Source organism: Gigantopelta aegis, chromosome 7 (genome assembly GCF_016097555.1).
Source record: "Gigantopelta aegis isolate Gae_Host chromosome 7, Gae_host_genome, whole genome shotgun sequence".
Taxonomy (NCBI): Eukaryota; Metazoa; Mollusca; class Gastropoda; order Neomphalida; family Peltospiridae; genus Gigantopelta; species Gigantopelta aegis.
Window position 1 is genome coordinate 4,552,201 of NC_054705.1, and position 25,001 is coordinate 4,577,201.

Sequence of the window (25,001 nt, forward strand, 5' to 3'; positions counted from 1 at the left end):
AATAGTATCATGGGCATGGGTACTGTCCACGGGTTGACTCAATATTATCATGGGTATGGGTACTGTCCACGGGTTGACTCAATAGTATCATGGGTATGGGTACTATCCACGGGTTGGCTCAATAGTATCATGGGCATGGGTACTGTCCACGGGTTGATTCAATAGTATAATGGGTATGGGTACTGTCCACGGGTTGACTCAATATTATCATGTGTATTGCTACTGTCCACAGGTTGACTCAATAGTATCATGGGTATGGATACTGTCCACAGGTTGACTCAACAGTATCATGGGTATGGGTACTGATAACGGGTTGACTCAATAGTATCATGGGTATGGGTACTATCCACGGGTTGACTCAATAGTATCATGGGTATGGGTACTGTCCACGGGTTGACTCAATAGTATCATGGGTATGGGTACTGTCCACGGGTTGACTCAATAGTATCATGTGTATGGGTACTGTCCACGGGTTGACTCAATAGTATCATGTGTATTGATACTGTCCACAGGTTGACTCAATAGTATCATGGGTATGGATATTGTCCACGGGTTGACTCAATAGTATCATGGGTATGGGTAATGTCCATGGGTTGACTCAATAGTATCATTGGTATTGGTACTGTCCACGTGTTGACTCAACAGTATCATGTGTATTGATACTGTCCACGGGTTGACTCAATATTATCATGTGTATTGATACTGTCCACGGGTTGACTCAATAGTATCATGGGTATGGGTACTGTCCACGGGCTGACTCAATAGTATCATGAGTATTGATACTGTCCACGGGTTGACTCAATAGTATCATGGGTATGGGTACTGTCCATGGGTTGACTCAATAGTATCATGTGTATTGATACTGTCCACGGGTTGACTCAATAGTATCATGGGTATGGGTACTGTCCACGGGTTGACTCAATAGTATCATGGGTATTGATACTGTCCACGCGTTGACTCAATAGTATCATGGGTATTGATACTGTCCATGGGTTGACTCAATAGTATCATGTGTATTGATACTGTCCACGGGTTGACTCAATAGTATCATGGGTATGGGTACTGTCCACGGGTTGACTCAATAGTATCATGGGTATTGATACTGTCCACGGGTTGACTCAATAGTATCATGGGTATGGGTACTGTCCACGGGTTGACTCAATAGTATCATGGGTATTGATACTGTCCACGGGTTGACTCAATAGTATCATGGGTATTGATACTGTCCACGGGTTGACTCAATAGTATCATGTGTATTGATACTGTCCACGGGTTGACTCAATAGTATCATGTGTATTGATACTGTCCACGGGTTGACTCAATAGTATCATGTGTATTGATACTGTCCACGGGTTGACTCAATAGTATCATGGTTATGGGTACTGTCCACGGGTTGACTCAATAGTATCATGGGTATGGGTACTGTCCACGGGTTGACTCAGTAGTATCATGGGTATGGGTACTGTCCACGGGTTGACTCAATAGTATCATGGGTATGGGTACTGTCCATGGGTTGACTCAATATTATCATGGGTATGGGAAGGACAGCATCAATTCACTCGTGCATTGTAGGCACTTGCCTGTTGCCCAATCCCAAATTTGATCTTCAAATAAATATATTTTTTAAACCAATTCATTCGTGCAAGATTAACGGTATTGCCGAGTAGAGAGTTGGGTATTCTATATATTACTATTATTATTTTCGATATTTATCATTTTATCGAAGATTTTCGAAGGATACTGTTGTTGAAAATATGTTTGCAACTTAACAACAAGAGACAGCGTTGCGTCATAGCTATGACGTATGTATCGCTGAAGACTAAGTTACTTGTTAACATGACTTCCACCATGGAAACTATTCTTACACACAATTAACAGACTATAGGGAAACAATTTTTATAACGTCAAAGTGTATCTTGTGGAAGAATGTTTTCTTTCTTTCCCTAGGCAAAAATCACTTTTCGTTTCCCACTTCCCTCTTCCCACAGAATAATAAACAGTTCTGACAGCGTGTTCACACAAATACTAGTATTAATGAACAATCCCCACAGTAGGTTCAGCTGTTCTGTATGTAGTACTAATCTCGTCTTAGACCACAACGTGAGCAGTGACATAGACTAATTATCAGTTCTTACAGCGTGCTCATTAGTTTCGTCTGTAGTACTCTCCCGCAAAGACTGGTATCACTGAACAATCCTCACAATATGTTCAGTAGTTGTGTTTTTAGTACTAAGCTTGTCTCACACCACAAAGCTAGCTATCACACTGAGAGTAATGAACAACTCTTATGAAATGTTTAGTGCATGTCTTTGTAGTGATAGGACCGTCTGAAGATACATGGCGAACTGTCACGTTGAGACCAATTAACCAACGTCAGAGATCGTACGGCAGGTTTGTTGTTAGTACTAAGATTATCTCAGGATACAAGGTCATCTAACGCTTATGGGTACCAATCAAGTTTGTTGTCAGTACTAGGATTATCTCAGGATACAAGGTCATCTAACGCTTATGGGAATCAATCAAGTTTGTTGTTAGTACTAGGATTATCTCACGATACAAGGTCATCTAACTCTTATGGGAATCAATCAAGTTTGTTGTTAGTACTAGGATTATCTCATGATACAAGGTCATCTAACGCTTATGGGAATCAATCAAGTTTGTTGTTAGAACTAAGATTATCTCAGGACACAAGGTCATCTAACGCTTGTGATTACTAATCAAGTTTGTTGTTAGTACTAAGACTGATACACGGTCATCTAACGCTTATGGGTACTAATAAAGTTTGTTGTTAGTACTAAGATTATCTCAGGATACAAGGTCATCTAACGCTTATGGGTACCAATCAAATGTGTTGTTAGTACTAGGATTATCTCAGGATACAAGGTCATCTAACGCTTATGGGTACCAATCAAGTTTGTTGTCAGTACTAGGATTATCTCAGGATACAAGGTCATCTAACGCTTATGGGAATCAATGAAGTTTGTTGTCAATACTAGGATTATCTCAGGATACAAGGTCATCTAACTCTTATGGGAATCAATCAAGTTTGTTGTTAGTACTAGGATTATCTCAGGATACAAGGTCATCTAACGCTTATGGGAATCAATCAAGTTTGTTGTTAGAACTAAGATTATCTCAGAACACAAGATCATCTAACGCTTGTGATTACTAATCAAGTTTGTTGTTAGTACTAAGACTGATACACGGTCATCTAACGCTTATGGGTACTAATAAAGTTTGTTGTTAGTACTAAGATTATCTCAGGATACAAGGTCATCTAACGCTTATGGGTACCAATCAAGTGTGTTGTTAGTACTAGGATTATCTCAGGATACAAGGTCATCTAACGCTTATGGGTACCAATCAAGTTTGTTGTTAGTACTAGGATTATCTCAGGATACAAGGTCATCTAACGCTTATGGGAATCAATCAAGTTTGTTGTTAGAACTAAGATTATCTCAGGACACAAGGTCATCTAACGCCTGTGATTACTAATCAAGTTTGTTGTTAGTACTAAGACTGATACACGGTCATCTAACGCTTATGGGTACTAATAAAGTTTGTTGTTAGTACTAAGATTATCTCAGGATACAAGGTCATCTAACGCTTATGGGTACCAATCAAGTGTGTTGTTAGTACTAGGATTATCTCAGGATACAAGGTCATCTAACGCTTATGGGTACCAATCAAGTTTGTTGTTAGTACTAAGATTATCTCAGGACAGAAGGTCATCTAACGCTTATGGGTACTAATCTAGTTTATTGTTAGTACTAAGCTTATCTCAGGACACAAGGTCATCTAACGCTTGTGATTACTAATCAAGTTTGTTGTTAGTACCAAGACTGATACACGGTCATATAACGCTTATGGGTACTAATCAAATTTGTTGTTAGTACTAAGATTATCTCAGGATACAAGGTCATCTAACGCTTATGGGTACTAATCAAGTTTGTTGTTAGTACTAAGATTATCTCAGGATACAAGGTAATATAAGACTTATGAGTACCAATCAACTTTGTCTTAGTACTAAGATTATTTCAGGACACAAGGTCATCTAACGCTTATGGGTACCAATCAGGTTTGTTGTTAGTACTAAGATTATCTCAGGACAGAAGGTCATCTAACGCTTATGGGTACTAATCTAGTTTGTTGTTTGTACTAAGCTTATCTCAGGATACAAGGTCATCTAACGCTTATGGGTACTAATAAAGTTTGTTGTTAGTACTAAGATTATCTCAGGATACAAGGTAATCTAAGACTTATGAGTACCAATCAACTTTGTCTTAGTACCAAGATTATTTCAGGACACAAAGTCATCTAACGCTCTTATGGGTACCAATCAGGTTTGTTGTTAGTGCTAAGATTATCTCAGGACACAAGGTCATCTAACGCTTGTAGGTACGAATCAGGTTTGTTGTTAGTACTAAGATTATCTCAGGATACAAGGTCATCTAACGCTTATGGGTACTAATCAAATTTGTTGTTAGTACTAAGATTATCTCAGGGTACAAGGTAATCTAAGACTTATGAGTACCAATCAACTTTGTCTTAGTACTAAGATTATTTCAGGACACAAGGTCATCTAACGCTTATGGGTACCAATCCGGTTTGTTGTTAGTACTAAGATGATCTCAGGACACAAGGTCATCTAACGCTTATGGGTACTAATCAGGTTTGTTGTTAGTACTAACATTATCTCAGGGCACAAGGTCATCTAACTCTTATGGGTACCAATCAGGTTTGTTGTTAGTGCTAAGATTATCTCAGGACACAAGGTCATCTAACGCTTATGGGTACTAATCAAATTTGTTGTTAGTACTAAGATTATCTCAGGGTACAAGGTAATCTAAGACTTATGAGTACCAATCAACTTTGTCTTAGTACTAAGATTATTTCAGGACACAAGGTCATCTAACGCTTATGGGTACAAATTAGGTTTGTTGTTAGTACTAAGATTATCTCAGGATACAAGGTCATCTAACGCTGATGGGAACCAATCAAGTGTTGACGATGTAGATCCGTTGTACACTGGATCAAGTCTGAGAGGCTTAGAGAATGTATTATCTTCCTCTTTTCATTCAGCGAAATTGAATTTCACCATTTGTAAAAGACAGCAAGATTCCGTCTTAGTGTGTTATACTGAAGCAAAATAATAATAATGTCCCTTTCGTTGTGGATTTAATCTCAATTCGGATTTCTCCATCTGTGTTGTTGACCTGGAGGTGCATCACGTTGCCGTCGTTGTCTAGCAGATAAACATCGAATTAATTTACAAGACAGTGTGACTTCTGGTGTTGAACACTGAATATCATCTAATTTAGCTAAGTTTCTTTTTCATCCCATAACGAGAATGTTCTCACCAAGGGTAACTCAAAACTGCTAATCCCAAAATCTCCAACAATCTGCCAGTGATTGTCACTCTCGCTTAGTTCTTCTCCTACATTATCATTCATTATTGAATATTAAGACATTTTGTATTGGTTTCTTAGACCGTGTCCGTGTGGAGCTTCCCAATGTTACTGTTACAGCGTGTCACTACAACTAGTATACGTCTGCTGACAAAGAAAAAACCTCAAATCACAAGAGATTTGTAGCATTTATATAACTGTTTTGCGTTTGTTTTTCATTTTATTTTCATTTAGACCACGAGGCGAGCTCTCTCTCACTGAGATTAATCAATGGACAATCATCGCGATGTTTTCCCACAGGATACCGTACACACGTTGAATACTAGGTCACTTCTAGGTGACTTAGGGAATGTATTCTGTTCTTCTTTACCTTCAGCAAGGTTGAATTTGCCGATTCCATCTTTTGTAAAACATAGCAAGCTTCCGTCATGGTGTGTTACACCAAAACGATATTTAAATGATTTCCATTCTGCTGTGGATTTAACCTGAATCTTGATTTCTCCATCCGTGTTGGTGACCTGGAGGTGCATCACGTGGCCGTCGTAGTCTAACAGATAAACATCTGGGAGGTGAACACAGCCTCTTAGTGACTTAGGGCTACAAGATAACTTTGTGTTGAGCTGACTGACGGTGTGAGTTCTGGTGTTGAAACACTGGATAACATCTGACTCGGCTGAGTCTATCGTTCCTCCCACAACGAGAATGTTCTCACCAACTGTAACTGGGAAAGTATAATATCGTCTCAATCCCAAATCTCCAACAACCTGCCAATTCGTCTCACTCTCGGTCAATTCCTCTATCATGTTGCTATAGTAACCACCTATCGAGTACACTTTAGAGTTAGATGTGACCATACAGTGAACCCAGTGGTCATGTGTGAGATCTGGACCAACTGTCCACACCTTTCTCACGGTGTTATATATCAATGTACATTTCTTCTTGTTACTACCACCAGTGATATAGATATTGTCATCCAAGCCTGCTGCTGAATACCAATTTCCAGGATCTACTGGTGCTGGTGGGACGTCCTCCCACTTGTTGTCTGGCGTGAAACAAGACAGAAGTGACGTCTTGTTATAATGGAGAACGAAAACTTCAGGTATCTTGGGACTAACCCGTGAACTAGCTGTAACTTGTCTATGAGAATGAATCTCTTTCTGTATCATTTCTTGAACAGATTTGGTTTTACAAGCAATATCAGAATATACAACAGTATCAATCAAAAACTGTGAATCAACAATATCAAGACGCACGTTTTCAAAAATCAGTTTGACATCATCTTGATCCGAGTTATTATGCTCAATCCACTTCATGGCGCCTTTCAGAATGATGTCTTCTGTACATTTCATCTCTTCTTTTGAAATGATTTCCAGAAGTTCTTCCTTTGACAGGTGAACAATGTTTTCTGTTTCAACAAAACCAGCAAACTCGTCAGCCAAACAGGAAAATGCTCGGTTGGACAAATCGTCGAAATTGTAAAGTTTAGAAAGTCTCCACCAATTTAAACAGTTTTCAGCTGTCAGTGCGAGACTTTCCTTCAGGAATATGTCACAGATGTCTTTGATGTGTTCAAGTTGCATCATCTCTGCAGCATCCAATACCTGCACACAGTTGGTTTCACTCACTAGATTAATTCCACACAAACACATTTTAATGACATCTTGCAACACCGACAAAGACACAGTGGGAAGATTCAAGACGCCCGTCTGACTCTCTGCCATATCAGAACTGAACATGGCCCGGAAATATGATGACATCGCCGACAATACAATGCGGCTTCCGGTCGTTGTTCCATCTTTACATATAATTTGTATGTCAGTGAAAGTACCTTTTGTAATCTCTTCATGTATGTTTACGAGAAGTTGTGCTTGAGCGTTTTCCATCATATAAGACAACTGAACTGAAAATAAACAAAACATTGATGACAATATTGTAGAAACGTCCAGGCTCAATCACATGAGGAACTCAAGATCATAAATGACGTTGATGACATGTCATGTTCATTGCACTGGCGGGACGTAGCTCAGTGGTAAAGCGTTGGTGGGCACATTGGGCTATTTCTCGTCCCAGCCAGTGCACCACGATTCGTATATCAAAGGCCGTGGCATGTGCTATCATGTTTGTGGGATGGTGCATATAAAAGATGCCTTTTTGCTAATCAAAAACAGTAACCCATGAAGTGGCTACAGCAGGTTTCCTCTCAATATTTGTGTGTTCCTTAACCATATGGTCGACGCCATATAACAGTAAATAAAATATCTTGAGTGCGTCGTTAAATAAAATATTTCCTGTTGACAGCACCCATTATATAAACAATGATACATAATTAATATAAGTAGTACCCAGTTTCATGTTTATGCAGCAAATCACAGCTTAGATAAATTATCCAAAAAAGCAACAAATGGAAGCAAGTTTAATCACGATGTTCTCAGAATATATGAAACGTCACTTTAACACGAACTGGTTATTTATACATGGTTAAATAAATACTGGTTAAATAAATATTGGTTAAATAAATACTGGTCCGACATATTTATCCATAGCGGGTTTACTCTATAAGACTATATGTCAAAATTTAGAAATGTTTGATGTCCAATAGCCGATGACTAATAAATAAATGTGTTCTAGTAATGTCCTTAAACAAAACAAACCGACCGGTTTTAGTTATTTATCCTGGTATTTATAAATATGCGGGTGTTTTGTTTGTAAAAACAACAACAAAAGACCTACGATGTGTATTTTTGTGGTGGGGTGTCGTTAAAGATTCATTCATTCATTCATTATTTAAAACACACACATTAATGAATGCCGCCACTTTGTTATTCATTCGTGACTTAATAAATACTAATCTCTTTAGTTATCTATGGCTTAACAAATATTAGTTGTTTACCTAAGATTTAATAAACGCTCGCTGTTGTTTATCTAAGATGCACCACGACTGGTATATCACAGGCCGTGGCATGTGCTATCTTGTCTGTGGGATGGTGCCTATATCGAAACATGTGACGAATCTCCACTCTAAGACTAAATGTCAAAATTACAATAGTGTTATCGTCAAACAAACCAAACTTTATCTAAGATTTAACAAATACCGGCCGTGGAATGCGCTATCCTGTCTGTGGGATGTTGCATATAAAAGATCCCTTGCTATTAACGAACAGATGTAGCAGGTCTCCCCTCTAAGACTAAATGCCAACATTATCATATGTTTGACATACAATAGCCGATGATTAATATAGCAATGCGATTTAGTGTTGTCATTAAACAAAACAAACTTTATCCAAGATTTAACAAATACTCCTTGTTTATCCAAGATTTAACAAATACTCACGGTGGTGTTTTTGTTGTTGTTGTTTTTTGTTCTTAAGGTTTAACAAATACTAGCGGTGTTTTGTTTTTCTCCTCAAGATTTAACAAATACCCATTGTGTACACAATAGCATTCCTGTACTATTGATCTCTATATTTATTCACGTGTAATAACGGTTTTGTTCGATTATGTATGACAACAGAGGAAATCATGAAAAAAAGACGTTTCTTTTTTTAACGAAACCACTAGAGCACACTGATGTATTTTAACATCGGCCAATGGGTGTGAAACATTTGGTAAGTTTGCATTTGTATAGTCTTAGAGAGGAAACCCGCTACATTTCTCCATTAGTACGAATGGATCTTTTATATGCATCATCCCACTGACAGGATAGCACATACCACGGCCTTTGATATAGCAGTCGTGGTTCACTGGCTGGATCGAGAAATAGCAAATGAGCCCACCGTGCATCTAGCTAGGAAATAAAGAATGTTTACAAAAGGACTGACGAAAATAGCGTTTTGTCTCATTAACGAGTTGAGGTAGTTCTAAGTTGTGAATACAATGTTTACAAAAGGACTGACGGAAACAGGTCTTTGTCCCATTAGCGAGTTGAGGTAGTTCTAAGTTGTGATTACAATGATTAGCAAAGGACTGACAGAAACAGGTCTTTGTTTCATTAACGAGTTGAGGTAGCTCTAAGTTGTGAATACAATGTTTACAAAAGGACTGACGGAAACAGGTCTTTGTCCCATTAACGAGTTGAGGTAGTTCTAAGTTGTGAATACAATGTTTACAAAAGGACTGACGGAAACAGGTCTTTGTCCCATTAACGAGTTGAGGTAGCTCTAAGTTGTGAATACAATGTTTACAAAAGGACTGACGGAAACAGGTCTTTGTCCCATTAACGAGTTGAGGTAGCTCTAAATTGTGAATACAATGTGTAGCAAAGTACTGACGGAAACAGGTCTTTGTTTCATTAACGAGTTGAGGCAGCTCTAAGTTGTGAATACAATGTTTACAAAAGGACTGACGGAAAGAGGCCTTCGTTTTATTAACGAGTTGAGGTGTCTCTAAGTTGTGAATACAATGTTTACAAAAGGACTGACGGAAACAGGTCTTTGTCCCATTAACGAGTTGAGGTAGTTCTAAGTTGTGAATACAATGTTTACAAAAGGACTGACGGAAACAGGTATTTGTCCCATTAACGAGTTGAGGTAGCTCTAAGTTGTGAATACAATGTTTACAAAAGGACTGACGGAAACAGGTCTTTGTCCCATTAACGAGTTGAGGTAGCTCTAAGTTGTGAATACAATGTGTAGCAAAGTACTGACGGAAACAGGTCTTTGTTTCATTAACGAGTTGAGGCAGCTCTAAGTTGTGAATACAATGTTTACAAAAGGACTGACGGAAAGAGGCCTTCGTTTTATTAACGAGTTGAGGTGTCTCTAAGTTGTGAATACAATGTTTACAAAAGGACTGACGGAAACAGGTCTTTGTCCCATTAACGAGTTGAAGTAGTTCTAAGTTGTGAATACAATGTTTACAAAAGGACTGTGTGAGATCGCAGTTAGCCATCGGACATAAAGCTGGTAGGTACAGGGTTCGCAGCCCGGTACTGGTTTCTATTCAGAGCGCGTTTTGACGACTCAGTGGGTAGGTATAAAACCACTAACCCTCTTTTCTCGCACTAACTACTAACGTCTAATAACTGACCCACTGTCCTGAACAGACAGTCCAGATAGCGGAGGTGTGTGTGTGTGTGGGGGGGGGGGGGGAGGGGTGTAACCAGGACAGCGTGCTTGTACCTTAATTGGATATAAGCACGAAAATAAAGTTGAAATAAAGTAAAGCACCAACGAGTTGCGGTGGATCTCGGGTGTGTAACGTCCTGACCGATTTAAGAATTTATTGATATAGCCCTACATATCAACTAATTAGAAACAAATACACACACTATAGAAACCAGTGTGCAATGTCCGGTTATTTTTATTAGTTAACCCTGGGATCACCCGCGCAGAACATCCCGGGGTGGGTGGGTGGCCATGGGGCCCCAGCAACCAGCATCGACTACATTATATTATAATCTTGGCTAGGAACCTAGTATGTATGAATTAACTAGGAAGGTCGTACAACAAAGAGACAAGTACCTACAGTATTCCAAAGTACGTTGACATCCATTACAGTATATAGACAATCATCATACACACGCATATGTATTAAACCTCACCCAATGAAACAAAATATAATATCGGTATTAATATCTGAATACTGTATTTGCAGGATATATCAGCAGATGTATTACACCTCACCCAATGAACCGAAATACAATATCGGTATTAATATCTGAATACTGTATTTGCAGGATATATCAGTATATGTATTACACCACACCCAATAAAACGAAATGTAATATTTATATTGAAGGGACATTCCTGAGTTTGCTGCACTTTTTAAGATGATATTGACTAACAGAGACTTTTTAACGATTGCAATTAAATATCAATTATATTTTTCTGAATAAAATATTAGTGAGTGTATATTAAGCGTGTTTCTGATCGTTCTAATATTTGTATTAGGTTAAATTTCATTTTATTTCCTAAAATATATTTTTTTCGTGGGTACAAAATTATTTGAAGATAAAATCCATTTTGGGCTTCTTACAAATATTAAGACGACCAGAACACAGTGAATATACAGACACTGATATACTAAACAAGAAAACATATTTAATATGTAAGTTTAATCGTAGAACTATTTTAATAGTCGGAAACATTTTACAATGCAGCAAACTCAGGAATGTCCCTTTAATAACTGAATACTGTATTTGCGGGTTATATCAGCAGAAATATTGCACCTCACCCAATAAAACACAAATATAATATTTATATTAATAATTGAATTCTGTATTTGTGGGGTATATCGCGGAATTCTCGGAGGGAATACATGCAGCACCCTACCATTTGACTATTTTCGTATTCTTTTGTTTCGGGAGGGGGGGGGGGGGGGGGGGGGGTTAGAGGTGTATTTTGTTAATCATTTCAGTAATCACATACGCAGAGCTTAATCTAAGATTATTTTGAACTCGGGAAATGACACACGATACAAAACAGCTGTCGTGGTGACAGCGGGTTTTCTCTCTCAATATTTGTGTGGTCCTTAAGCATATGTCCGACATTATATATCCGTAAATAAAATGTGTTGAGTGCGTCGTTAAATAAAACATTTCTTTCCTTCCACCAACAACAGTTACAGATAGCTCGTGTCCTGTAGCGCTATTCGTGTTATATGCGAGAATAAATGTACAACATACGACTAGAGGCAAGTTTGACCTAACTAACAGTATCTGCTCTAAATGTACTTGACGGACGTGTACACAATCAACTCGTCAATGTGTTTTGATTATTAGTAAAGTTACAGGAGTTTTATGTACTAGTTAACAGGGTACTGATGATTTGTAAGAAAATATGTAGTAATGATTTACTTACTGTTCAACGCACAGAGAAAGGACACCGGGCAAAATGGCCGTCACGAGACTTGTGTCCCAGTTGCTAGAAATATCAATATCAAAAGCATGACCTGGTTGCTAGGGCTGTTCAAAACAGTCTTGCGTCAGCGGGTAGGGAATGTAAACATGTAGTTATTGTACAGAACTATGTTGTATTTAGTTGTTGGTTTTTAAGAACATAGGCGTACGGGACCCGTTTTTTGTTGATGGGTGGGGTGTGAGGGGTAGGCGGGCTCTTGCCCGAATTAAAAGAACATGCATGAATCTGGATAACAACGTTATTCATCACTGTATGGGAGCGACACCGGATATTGGTACTATGCGAAGCAATAGAAATGTGTGAGAAGGCTACACGTGAGGTAAGATTTCTGAAAATGACTACATTTATAAGTAACACACATGAACCAGATTTTACACATTCATTTATAACAATTTCCGCTATCAACCAAACCTAAAAGTATACTGATTTAGTTGGATATTTTTGATAAAGCTTATTAAACATGTCATATAGTACTGGCAAAATGTTGCGTCTGTCAACTTCATGTGCAGTAAAAACAGTTTCTAATGACTTAGATTCACACTTATTATGTCATTTCTGTTTGATTATTTTCTACTATTAACGTAAATGTGCATTTATTTTAGTTTCATTTTCAATGGACGTCATAATCGCAAAGACAAATATTTCAAAGGTGTTCGGCGGCTTGAATGTAAAGTGTGCGGTTGACTGGTTTTACTCCGTATGGAAGGTGTACGGCGGCTTAAATGTAGAGTGTACGGCTGATTGATTTTACTCCGTATGGAAGGTGTACGGCGGCTTAAATGTAGAGGGTACGGCTACGGGTACTATAGCAAATAAAATTAATTTAACAAACGCAAGTAAATGTTATAAGAAATATATATTTAAATCTTATTCTCATTACAAATTTAAAACAGAGCAGAACATGAGGCTATTAAAAACAAATGACCCCAAAGAATTCTATAAAATATTTAAAGAGACAAAAAGCAGGACAGAAAGTGTACAACCGGTTGAAGATTTCTTTAATTATTTCAACGAATTAAATAAGGACGTATCGGCCTATACAGTGCCCGACATAAATATTGATGATCTCGTAGACCAAGTAAGCAACGATGATATCATAAATGGAAGATTCAGTGAGGACGAAATACTCAAATCAATAAAACAACTAAAAAACAATAAAGCAGCAGGTGTAAATAAAATAATTAACGAATATATTAAATCGACAGCCCACTTATTGCTCCCATTCTATGTTAAACTCTTTAATATACTTTTAGACCATAGTGTGTATGCAGAAGAATGGCTGACTGGAATAATTATACCAATCTTTAAACATAAAGGTAGTAGTTCATCCTCTGAAAACTATCGACCAATTACATTACTATGTTGCTGTTCAAAGTTATTTACAACAGTATTAAATAACCGGTTAACTACTTTTATTGAAGAAAACGATGTTATGAGCGAAGCCCAGACTGCTTTCCGCAGAGGTTATTCGACTATAGATCACTTATTTACACTTCATTCACTAATTGATATCTTGAAAAAAAGGAAAAAGAAACTATATTGCGCATTTGTGGATTTTGAAAAAGCTTTCGATATGATCCCAAGAGCACATCTATGGCACAAATTACTAGAAAATAACATAAATGGTAAATTCTTTAGAATCATATATCAAATGTATCAAGGTATAAAATCATTAATATTTGTAAATAACAAGAAATCACCATTATTCGCATGCCATAATGGTGTACGTCAAGGTGAAAATTTATCCCCGATTTTATTTTCCCTGTATCTAAATGATCTAGAAAACTATTTACTTAACCACGGTTGCGAAGGTGTTTCTTCCATCGCAGATAATAAAAATAACACACTAGACATTGGAATACATCTTATGTGCTTATTGTACGCTGACGATACTGCTTTACTAGCAACAAGTGCGGTCAATTTACAACACACGTTAAATATATTCGATCAGTATTGTAATATATGGAAACTTAAAATAAATACTACAAAAACAAAAGTCTTAATTTTTAATGGAAATTCTAAAGATTATAAATATACTTTTAAGATTGGAAAAACTACTCTCGAAAATGTCAAAGAATACAAATATTTAGGTGCCATTTTTACTAAACTAAATAAATTCAAAACTACTAAGATTAGACTTAAACAACAGGCGACAAAGGCTATGTATTTCGTTCTGGCAAAAGCAAAAGATCGTCATCTATCAATAGAATGTAAACTCAAAATGTTTGACTCGATGGTTCTGCCAATATTATTATATGGATGTGAAATATGGGGATTCGAAAACAACGACATCTATAACTCTGTTCAAATCAATTTTATTAGACATATTCTCCCTGTGAAAAAAAGCTACCCCAATTTGCATGTTATATGGTGAACTTGGTAGAATGCCAGTCGAGTTGTCTATCCACAAAAGATTAATTTGTTATTGGGCACGAGTTATCTCGGGGAAACAATCTAAACTATCTCTATTATTATACAAATCAATGATGAGAGACCATATTAGCAATGGAACTAACTATAACTGGATTACTGCTGTTAAAAATATTTTAGATTATCTAGGAATGAGTAATGTATGGCTATCACAAACCTTTCTATCGGTAAAATGGCTATCACAACAAATTAGCATACGACAAAACGACCAGTATTTACAAACATGGAAAAATAATATTTCAGAATCATCGAGAGGTAAAACCTACAAATATTTGAAAGACCAACTAAATTTTGAAAATTATCTTAATATTATTCCTGAACAATTATGGACTGTTATGATAAAATTTAGGACTTCTAACCATTATTTACCTGTTGAGACTGGACGTTGGAATACAGTTCTATTAGAAGATAGACTTTGTACTATTTGTGATGAAAACGACATAGGAGACGAATTTCATTATTTATTTGTATGTAGTTTTTTCAATAATACCCGGAAAGAATGTTTACGTCCATATTATTATATACGACCAAATATATATAAATTTAGAGAACGTATGAGCAGTAAAAGAATAAGCACACTAAAACAATTAGCCAAATTCATGAATATAATTTTTCAAGTATTTAAACGCCCATAACAACAATACCCAACAACAACCACAATTACCATACATTAACCAGTTAATGAAACTAAAGGTCAACATAGAACTACAATAGATATATTTTAAATCATTATTTTATGTCTTATTGTTATTTTATGAAAATCTTATTTTTATTATTATTATTATTATTTATTTATTTTATTTATACCTATATATTGTAATACCAATAATTATAAAGTACACAGTTGTAACTGAAATTTTCTGAATAATTATAATTTTAAACTATACCTCTACTTTGTTACATCGCAGAATGCATCTATATGGTTAATACACATATCTCTATAATGTAATATCATGTATTTATATTATTAATACACATATCTTTATAATGTAATGTAATGTCATGTATTTGTATTTGTATTCATATATGTACCAAGCAATGTATCCTCCTGTTAACCATCTTGTCAAAATCAGAATATGTATGTTCCTCTTACGCCGTTGCATAACGGCCTGAGTGTAATAAAGTTCTGTTCTGTTCTGTTCTGTTCTGTTCTGCTGATTGATTTTACTCCGTATGGAAGGTGTACGGCGGCTTAAACATAGAGGGTACGGCTCATTGATTTTACTCCGTATGGAAGGTGTACGGCGGCTTAAATATAGAGTGTACGCCTGATTGATTTTACTCCGTATGGAAGGTGTACGGCGGCTTAAATATAGTGTACGGCTGACTGGTTTTACTCCTTATGGAAGGTGTACGGCGGCTTAAATGTAGAGTGTACGGCTGATTTGTTTTACTCCGTATGGAAGGTGTACGGCGGCTTGTAAAGTGTACGGCTGACTGGTTTTACTCCGTATGGAAGGTGTACGGCGGCTTAAATGTAGAGTGTACGGCTGATTGGTTTTACTCCGTATGGAAGGTGTACGGCGGCTTGTAAAGTGTACGGCTGACTGGTTTTACTCCGTATGGAAGGTGTACGGCGGCTTAAATGTAGAGTGTACGGCTGATTGGTTTTACTCCGTATGGAAGGTGTACGGCGGCTTAAATGTAGAGTGTACGGCCGACTGGTTTTACTCCGTATGGAAGGTGTACAGCGGCTTGAATGTAAAGTGTATGGTTGACTGGTTTTACTCCGTATGGAAGGTGTACGGCTTGTTGAAAATGCCATATTTTAAAAATATTAAGCATTATATCGTGTATATAACACATTTTATCAAGACATCCAAAACCAATATGTACATGTAAAAAAATATGTTATTTCGGAAACGTTTGAGGCAGTGGAAGTGATAAAAATGAAAGGTTCCTATAAAAATGGACTAAGGTAATTAAGTGATGTGATACGATGTAATTGAACAATTATATCATGCAAACAATTACTTTTTTATTTCCAGGATGTTAAGGTATAGCTGCCCATATTGCCGAAGCATATGTTCCACTTTCACAGACAATATATCTCACGTAACGATTGAACATAGAGACAAGTACCTACTATTTACACGTCACGATATAACATCATCAAAACTGCGCAATTTTAAAATCATTCCAGAGTTGTGTAAAGAGCAAGGGAGACCAATTACCATTAAAACAGGCCAGAAAAAGATACATCTATCTCGACCTAATATCGTTCCAAAAGACAGTCCATATTCAAAACATTTCAAAGTTGCTGAGGATAGCCACGTAGATTTCAACACTACTACAGAACTTGAAGACAGTCAGTGTCATGACATTGTAGATGAAAGCAAATTTGTTTATAAAGAGATTATTTCACTTCTTCCATCAGTGATAGAAGAACTAAAACGCATAGGAAAAATAGAAGAATTCTTTAATAAAATCTTTTGTATGTTTATTTTTGACATGCAAATTATAGCCAAAGCGACTTTTGTAGATCTTCCCACACGTCACAAATGTATGTACAAGGGTCTGATGACGATTTTACTGGAGTACTTGTCATTGGTTGTGGATGCATCCTCTTTACATGTTTATTCAAGTTGCTTTTGTTCTTTGTTGTGTATCCACACGCTTGCTCAGGACATATTCAAACACTTTCGGGCTCAATGTCTATCTCAACTGAACTATCCAGTGATGCATTGGATACATCCATGTTCTGAAATATTACAGCATTATTTTCATTTATGAAAATGTTGTCAAAAAGCACTATCACTTTATTGATAAATAGGTACAAAAAGTAACTTAAACTATGGTAATAGACATAGTATGCTATATAGAGATTAACTACATCATACTGCTGTTTTGTTCATCTAGGACTCTTCAGAGGTAAAAATCCCGAAATAATCAGAAAACACGCTACTACAGTTTACAGCTATGTAGATTTAACTTGTATGTACTGGTGACATGTATTGGTTTCGTGAAGTGTGTTTTAACTTTACATGTAGGTAGTTTGAGGCCGTGAAAATAATTAATGTCCTAACTGGCTGGATCCAACCAGAATTGAATTTGTATTATGTAAGTACAAATTAATCACATAAACTTTGGGATAAAAGCAATTTTATATTTGGTACACCCACTGCCTATGACTGGTGGGTGGGTGGTGGGGTTACACTACATTGCATCAATAACTGAGAACCTTTTCATTGTCTATGCGGTATTGTAATTATGTTTTGCTGTCTGTCTTTGTCAGTATGCCGTACACTGCCATACCAATATGCCGTACACATATTTTTTAATAATATACAAGCCGCCGTACACCTTTGAACTATTTTTATTTGCGATTTTGACGTTCATTTAAAATGAAACTAAAAAAAATTGGCATTTACGTTAATAGCAGAAAATAATCAAACAGAAATGACATAATAAGTATGAATCTAAGTCATTAGAAACTGTTTTTACTGCACATGAAGTTGACAGACGCAAAATTTTACCGGTACTAGATAACATGTTTAATAAGCTTTATCAAAAATATCCAACTGAATCAGTATACATTTAGATTTTGTTGATAGCGGAAATTGTTATAAATGAATGTGTAAAATCTAGTTCATGTGTGTTACTTATAAATGTAGTCATTTTCAGAAATCTTACCTCAAGTGTAGTCTTCTCACACACTTGTATCGCTTCGCTTAGTACCAAAATCCGGTGTCGCTCCCATACAGTGTTCATAGTACCATTACAATGTACTACCAAACAGGATGTAAATTACATTGTGTAGCTAGTTTGCAATCTCTTCCCTTCTATCTACAAACTCACTTGAAACGTAATTAGTTCAAGACAATAATCAAGGAGATCCAACAAACAAGACATAAACCAGGTGTTCCTAAAACCTCGCCTGCACCTTGATCAGTGTTTAAATCATCCTTAGCTGGCCTTTGAACCTTTCTGGTACCTTCATCGGTTATTAAACCACTCGTAGCTAGCATTTGTACCTCCCCTGTACATTGATCAGTTCTTAAACCACCCTTAGCTAGCGTTTGAACCTCTCCTGTACCATGATCAGTTCTTAAACCACCCTTAGCTAGCGTTTGAAACTCTCCTGTACCTTGATCAGTTCTAAAACCACCCTTAACTAGCATTCGAACCTCTCCTGTAGCTTGATCAGTTCTAAACCCACCCTTAGCTAGCGCTTGAACCTCTAATGTACCATGATCAGTTTAAAACCCACCCTTAGCTACCGTTTGAACATCTCCTGAACATTAATCATTTCTTACACCACCGTTAGCTAGCGTTTGAACCTCTCCTGTACCGTGATCAGTTCTTACACCACCCTTAGCTAGCGTTTGAACCTCTCTTGTAGCTTGATCAGTTCTTAAACCACCATTAGCTAGCGTGTGAACCTCTCCTGTACGTTGATCAGTTCTAAATCCACCCTTAGCTAGCGTTTGAACCTCTCCTGTACCTTGATCAGTTCAAAACCCACCCTTAGCTAGTGTTTGAACCTATCCTGTACCGTGATCAGTTCTTACACCACCCTTAGTTAGCGTTTGAACCTCTCCTGTAGCTTGATCGGTTCTAAACCCACCCTTAGCTAGCGTTTGAACCTCTCCTGTACCTTGATCAGTTCAAAACCAACCCTTAGCTAGCATTTGAACGTCTCCTCTACCTTGATCAGTTCTTACACCACCCTTAGCTAGCGTTTGAACCTCTCTTGTAGCTTGATCAGTTCTTAAAACAACATTAGCTAGGGTGTGAACCTCTCCTGTACGTTGATCAGTTCTAAATCCACCCTTAGCTAGCGTTTGAACCTCTCCTGTACCTTGATCAGTTCAAAACCCACCCTTAGCTAGCATTTGAACCTATCCTGTACGTAGATCAGTTCTAAATCCACCCTTAGGAAGCGTTTGAACCTCTCCTGTACCTTGATCAGTTCTTAAACCATCCTTAGCTAGCGTTTGAACCTCTTCTGTACCTTGATCAGTTTTTAAACCACACTTAGCTAGCGTTTGAACCTCTCCTGTAACTTGATCAGTTTTTAAACTACCCTTAGCTAGCGTTTGAACCTCTCCTGTACCTTGATCAGTTCAAAACCCACCCTTAGCTAGCGTTTGAACGTCTCCTCTACCTTGATCAGTTCTAAACCTACCCATAGCCAGCATTTGAACCTCTCCTGTAACTTGATCAGTTCAAAACCCACCCTTAGCGAGAATTTGAACCTCTCCTGTACCTTGATCAGTTCTTAAACCATCCTTAGCTAGCGTTTGAACCTCTTCTGTACCTTGATCAGTTTTTAAACCACGCTTAGCTAGCGTTTGAACCTCTCCTGTACCTTGATCAGTTCTTAAACCACCCTTAGCTAGCGTTTGAACCTCTCCTGTACGTTGATCAGTTCTAAATCCACCCTTAGCAAGCGTTTGAACCTCTCCTGTAAATTGATCAGTTTTTAAACCATCCTTAGCTAGCGTTTGAACTTCTCCTGTACCTTGATCAGTTCTTAAACCACTCTTAGCTAGCATTTGAACCTCTTCTGTACCTTGATCAGTTCAAAACCCACCCTTGGCTAGCGTTTGAACCTCTCCTGTACCTTGATCAGTTCTTAAACCACCCTTAGCTAGCGTTTGAGCCTCTCCTGTACGTTGACCAGTTCTAAATCCACCCTTAGCAAGCGTTTGAACCTCTCCTGCAACTTGATCAGTTTTTAAACCACACTTAGCTAGCGTTTTAACCTCTCCTGTACCTTGATCAGTTCTTAAACCACCCTTAGCTAGCGTGTGAAACTTTCCTGTACGTTGATCAGTTCTAAATCCACCATTAGCTACCGTTTGACCCTCTCCTGTACGTTGATCAGTTCTAAATCCACCCTTAGCAAGCGTTTGAACCTCTCCTGTACCTTGATCAGTTCTTAAACCACCCTTAGCTAGCATTTGAACCTATCCTGTGCGTTGATCAGTTCTTAAACCATCATTAGCTAGCGTTTGGACCTCTCCTGTACCTTGATCAGTTCTAAATCCACCCTTAGCAAGCGTTTGAACCTCTCCTGTACCTTGATTAGTTCTTAAACCACCCTTAGCTAGCATTTGAACCTCTTCTGTACCTTGATCAGTTCAAAACCCACCCTTGGCTAGCGTTTGAACCTCTCCTGTACCTTGATCAGTTCTTAAACCACCCTTAGCTAGCGTTTGAGCCTCTCCTGTACGTTGATCAGTTCTAAATCCACCCTTAGCAAGCGTTTGAACCTCTCCTGCAACTTGATCAGTTTTTAAACCACACTTAGCTAGCGTTTGAACTTCTCTTGTACCTTGATCAGTTCTTAAACCACCCTTAGCTAGCATTTGAACCTATCCTGTACGTTGATCAGTTCTAAATCCACCCGTAGGAAGCGTTTGAACCTCTCCTGTACCTTGATCAGTTCTTAAACCACCCTTAGATAGCGTTTGAACCTCTTCTGTACCTTGATCAGTTTTTAAACCACACTTAGCTTGCGTTTGAACCTCTCCTGTACCTTGATCAGTTCTTAAACCACCCTTAGCTAGCGTTTGAACCTCTCCTGTAACTTGATCAGTTCTTAAACCACCCTTAGATAGCGTTTGAACCTCTCCTGTACCTTGATCAGTTCTTAAACCACCCTTAGATAGCGTTTGAACCTCTCCTGTACCTTGATCAGTTCTTAAACCACCCTTAGCAAGCGTTTGAACCTCTCCTGTACCTTGATCAGTTCTTAAACCACCCTTAGATAGCATTTGAACCTATCCTGTGCGTTGATCAGTTCTTAAACCATCATTAGCTAGCGTTTGGACCTCTCCTGTACCTTGATCAGTTCTAAATCCACCCTTAGCAAGCGTTTGAACCTCTCCTGTACCTTGATTAGTTCTTAAACCACACTTAGCTAGCATTTGAACCTCTTCTGTACCTTTATCAGTTCAAAACCCACCCTTGGCTAGCGTTTGAACCTCTCCTGTACCTTGATCAGTTCTTAAACCACCCTTAGCTAGCGTTTGAGCCTCTCCTGTACGTTGATCAGTTCTAAATCCACCCTTAGCAAGCGTTTGAACCTCTCCTGCAACTTGATCAGTTTTTAAACCACACTTAGCTAGCGTTTGAACTTCTCCTGTACCTTGATCAGTTCTTAAACCACCCTTAGCTAGCATTTGAACCTCTCCTGTACCTTGATCAGTTCTTAAACCACCCTTAGATAGCGTTTGAGCCTCTTCTGTACCTTGATCAGTTTTTAAACCACACTTAGCTTGCGTTTGAACCTCTCCTGTACCTTGGTCAGTTCTTAAACCACCCTTAGCTAGCGTTTGAACCTCTCCTGTAACTTGATCAGTTCTTAAACCACCCTTAGATAGCGTTTGAACCTCTCCTGTACCTTGATCAGTTCTTAAACCACCCTTAGATAGCGTTTGAACCTCTCCTGTACCTTGATCAGTTCTTAAACCACCCTTAGCAAGCGTTTGAACCTCTCCTGTACGTTGATCAGTTCTTAAACCACCCTTAGCAAGCGTTTGAACCTCTCCTGTAACTTGATCAGTTTTTAAACCACCCTTAGCTAGCGTTTGAACCTCTCCTGTATCTTGATCAGTTCTTAAACCAACCTTAGCTAACATTTGAACCTCTTCTGTACGTTGATCAGTTCAAAACCCACCCTTGGCTAGCGTTTGAACCTCTCCTGTACCTTGATCAGTTCTTAAACCACCCTTAGCAAGCGTTTGAACCTCTCCTGTACGTTGATCAGTTCTTAAACCACCCTTAGCAAGCGTTTGAACCTCTCCTGTAACTTGATCAGTTTTTAAACCACCTTTAGCTAGCGTTTGAACCTCTCCTGTATCTTGATCAGTTCTTAAACCAACCTTAGCTAACATTTGAACCTCTTCTGTACGTTGATCAGTTCAAAACCCACCCTTGGCTAGCGTTTGAACCTCTCCTGTACCTTGATCAGTTCTTAAACCACCCTTAGCAAGCGTTTGAACCTCTCCTGTACGTTGATCAGTTCTTAAACCACCCTTAGCAAGCGTTTGAACCTCTCCTGTAACTTGATCAGTTTTTAAACCACCCTTAGCTAGCGTTTGAACCTCTCCTGTATCTTGATCAGTTCTTAAACCAACCTTAGCTAACATTTGAACCTCTTCTGTACGTTGATCAGTTCAAAACCCACCCTTGGCTAGCGTTTGAACCTCTCCTGTACCTTGATCAGTTCTTAAACCACCCTTAGCTAGCGTTTAAACCTCTCCTGTACGTTGATCAGTTCTAAATCCACCCTTAGCAAGCGTTTGAACCTCTCCTGTAACTTGATCAGTTTTTAAACCACCCTTAGCTAGCGTTTGAACCTCTCCTGTACCTTGATCAGTTCTAAACCTAACCCATAGCTAGCATTTGAACCTCTCCTGTACCTTGATGAGTTCAAAACCCACCCTTAGCTAGCATTTGAACCTATCCTGTACGTTGATCAGTTCTAAATCCACCCTTAGGAAGCGTTGGAATCTCTCCTGTATCTTGATCAGTTCTTAAACCACCCTTAGCTAGAGTTTGAACCTCTCCTGTACCGTGATCAGTTCTTAAACCACCATTAGCTACCGTTTGACCCTCTCCTGTACGTTGATCAGTTCTAAATCCACCCTTAGCAAGCGTTTGAACCTCTCCTGTAACTTGATCAGTTTTTAAACCACCCTTAGCTAGCGTTTGAACTTCTCCTGTACCTTGATCAGTTCTTAAACCACCCTTAGCTAGCATTTGAACCTATCCTGTACGTTGATCAGTTCTAAATCCACCCTTAGGAAGCGTTTGAACCTATCCTCTACGTTGATGAGTTCTTAAACCACCCTTAGCTTGCGTTTGAACCTCTCCTGTAACTTGATCAGTTTTTAAACCACCCTTAGCAAGCGTTTGAACCTCTCCTGTACCTTGATCAGTTCTTAAACCACCCTTAGCAAGCGTTTGAACCTCTCCTGTATCTTGATCAGTTCTTAAACCATCCTTAGCTAGCGTTTGAACCTCTTCTGTACCTTGATCAGTTTTTAATCCACCCTTAGCTAGAGTTTGAACCTCTCCTGTACCTTGATCAGTTCTTAAACCACCCTTAGCTAGCTTTTGACCCTCTCCTGTACGTTGATCAGTTCTAAATCCACCCTTAGGAAGCGTTTGAACCTCTCCTGTAACTTGATCAGTTTTTAAACCACCCTTAGCTAGCGTTTGAACCTCTCCTGTACCTTGATTAGTTCTTAAACCACCCTTAGCTAGCATTTGAACCTCTTCTGTACCTTGATCAGTTCAAAACCCACCCTTGGCTAGCGTTTGAACCTCTCCTGTACCTTGATCAGTTCTTAAACCACCCTTAGCTAGCGTTTGAGCCTCACCTGAACGTTGATCAGTTCTTAAACCACCCTTAGCTAGCATTTGAACCTATTATGTACCTTGATCAGTTCAAAACCCACCCTTGGCTAGCGTTTGAACCTCTCTTGTAGCTTGATCAGTTCTTAAACCACCATTAGCTAGCGTGTGAAACTTTCCTGTACGTTGATCAGTTCTAAATCCACCCTTAGCTAGCGTTTGAACCTCTCCTGTACCTTGATCAGTTCAAAACCCACCCTTAGCTAGTGTTTTAACCTCTCCTGTAGCTTGATCAGTTCTTAAACCACTATTAGCTAGCGTTTGAACCTCTCCTGTAACTTGATCAGTTTTTAAACCACCCTTAGCTAGTGTTTCAACCTCCCCTGTACATTGGTCAGTTCTTACACCACACTTAGGGCTATTTCTCGTTCCAGCCAGTGCACCACAACTGGTGTTAACAAAGGCCGTGGTATGCGCTATTCTGTCTGTGGGATGGTGCATATAAAATATATCTTGCGTCTAATCAAAAAGAGTAGCCCATGAAGTGGGGACAGCGTGTTTCCTCTCTCAATATCTGTGTGGTACTTAGCAATATGTCTTATGTCATATAACCATAAAATAAAATGTGTTGAGTGCGTCATCCAATAAAAGATTTCCTTCTAGATGTTGGGTGTTAAAACACACACACACTCGATTCGTCAGCCATATGGTTCAAGATATCTGTGTTGTATTTCTAGATGCTGGGTGTTACAAATGTTTAAAATTACTATACAATTCTAGGTCTTTGCTTACAGTAACATTCTCTGACACCCCGTCCTTCCCTCAACACTGGTCGACAGAATGTACGACCCCACATTGCACGACACCCTGTCCCTCCCTCAACACTGGTCGGCAGAATGTACGACCCCACATTGCCTAACACCCCATCTGTTTCGACGACTTCCAACATATTCATCATCTATTTCCAGTTATTTTGTCCACGATAAACCCCCCAAAA

The 25,001-nt window shown here is 38.4% G+C and overlaps 3 protein-coding genes across 3 annotated transcripts in view; all 3 read right to left on the reverse strand.

Annotated features, from left to right (window-relative positions):
- The window catches only part of LOC121377801 (kelch-like protein 3), a 69,353-nt gene that overhangs the window by 28,463 nt on the left and 15,889 nt on the right, over nt 1–25,001 (reverse strand). The window lies entirely within an intron of this gene.
- Nucleotides 5,687–7,165, reverse strand: LOC121377802 (kelch-like protein 23). Its single transcript, XM_041505901.1, has one exon. The coding sequence runs from the start codon at nt 7,163–7,165 to the stop codon at nt 5,687–5,689; it is 1,479 nt and encodes a 492-aa protein (XP_041361835.1).
- Nucleotides 23,465–23,917, reverse strand: LOC121377803 (sodium/potassium/calcium exchanger 1-like). Its single transcript, XM_041505902.1, has one exon. It carries the CDS (start codon nt 23,915–23,917, stop codon nt 23,465–23,467), a length of 453 nt encoding a protein of 150 aa, XP_041361836.1.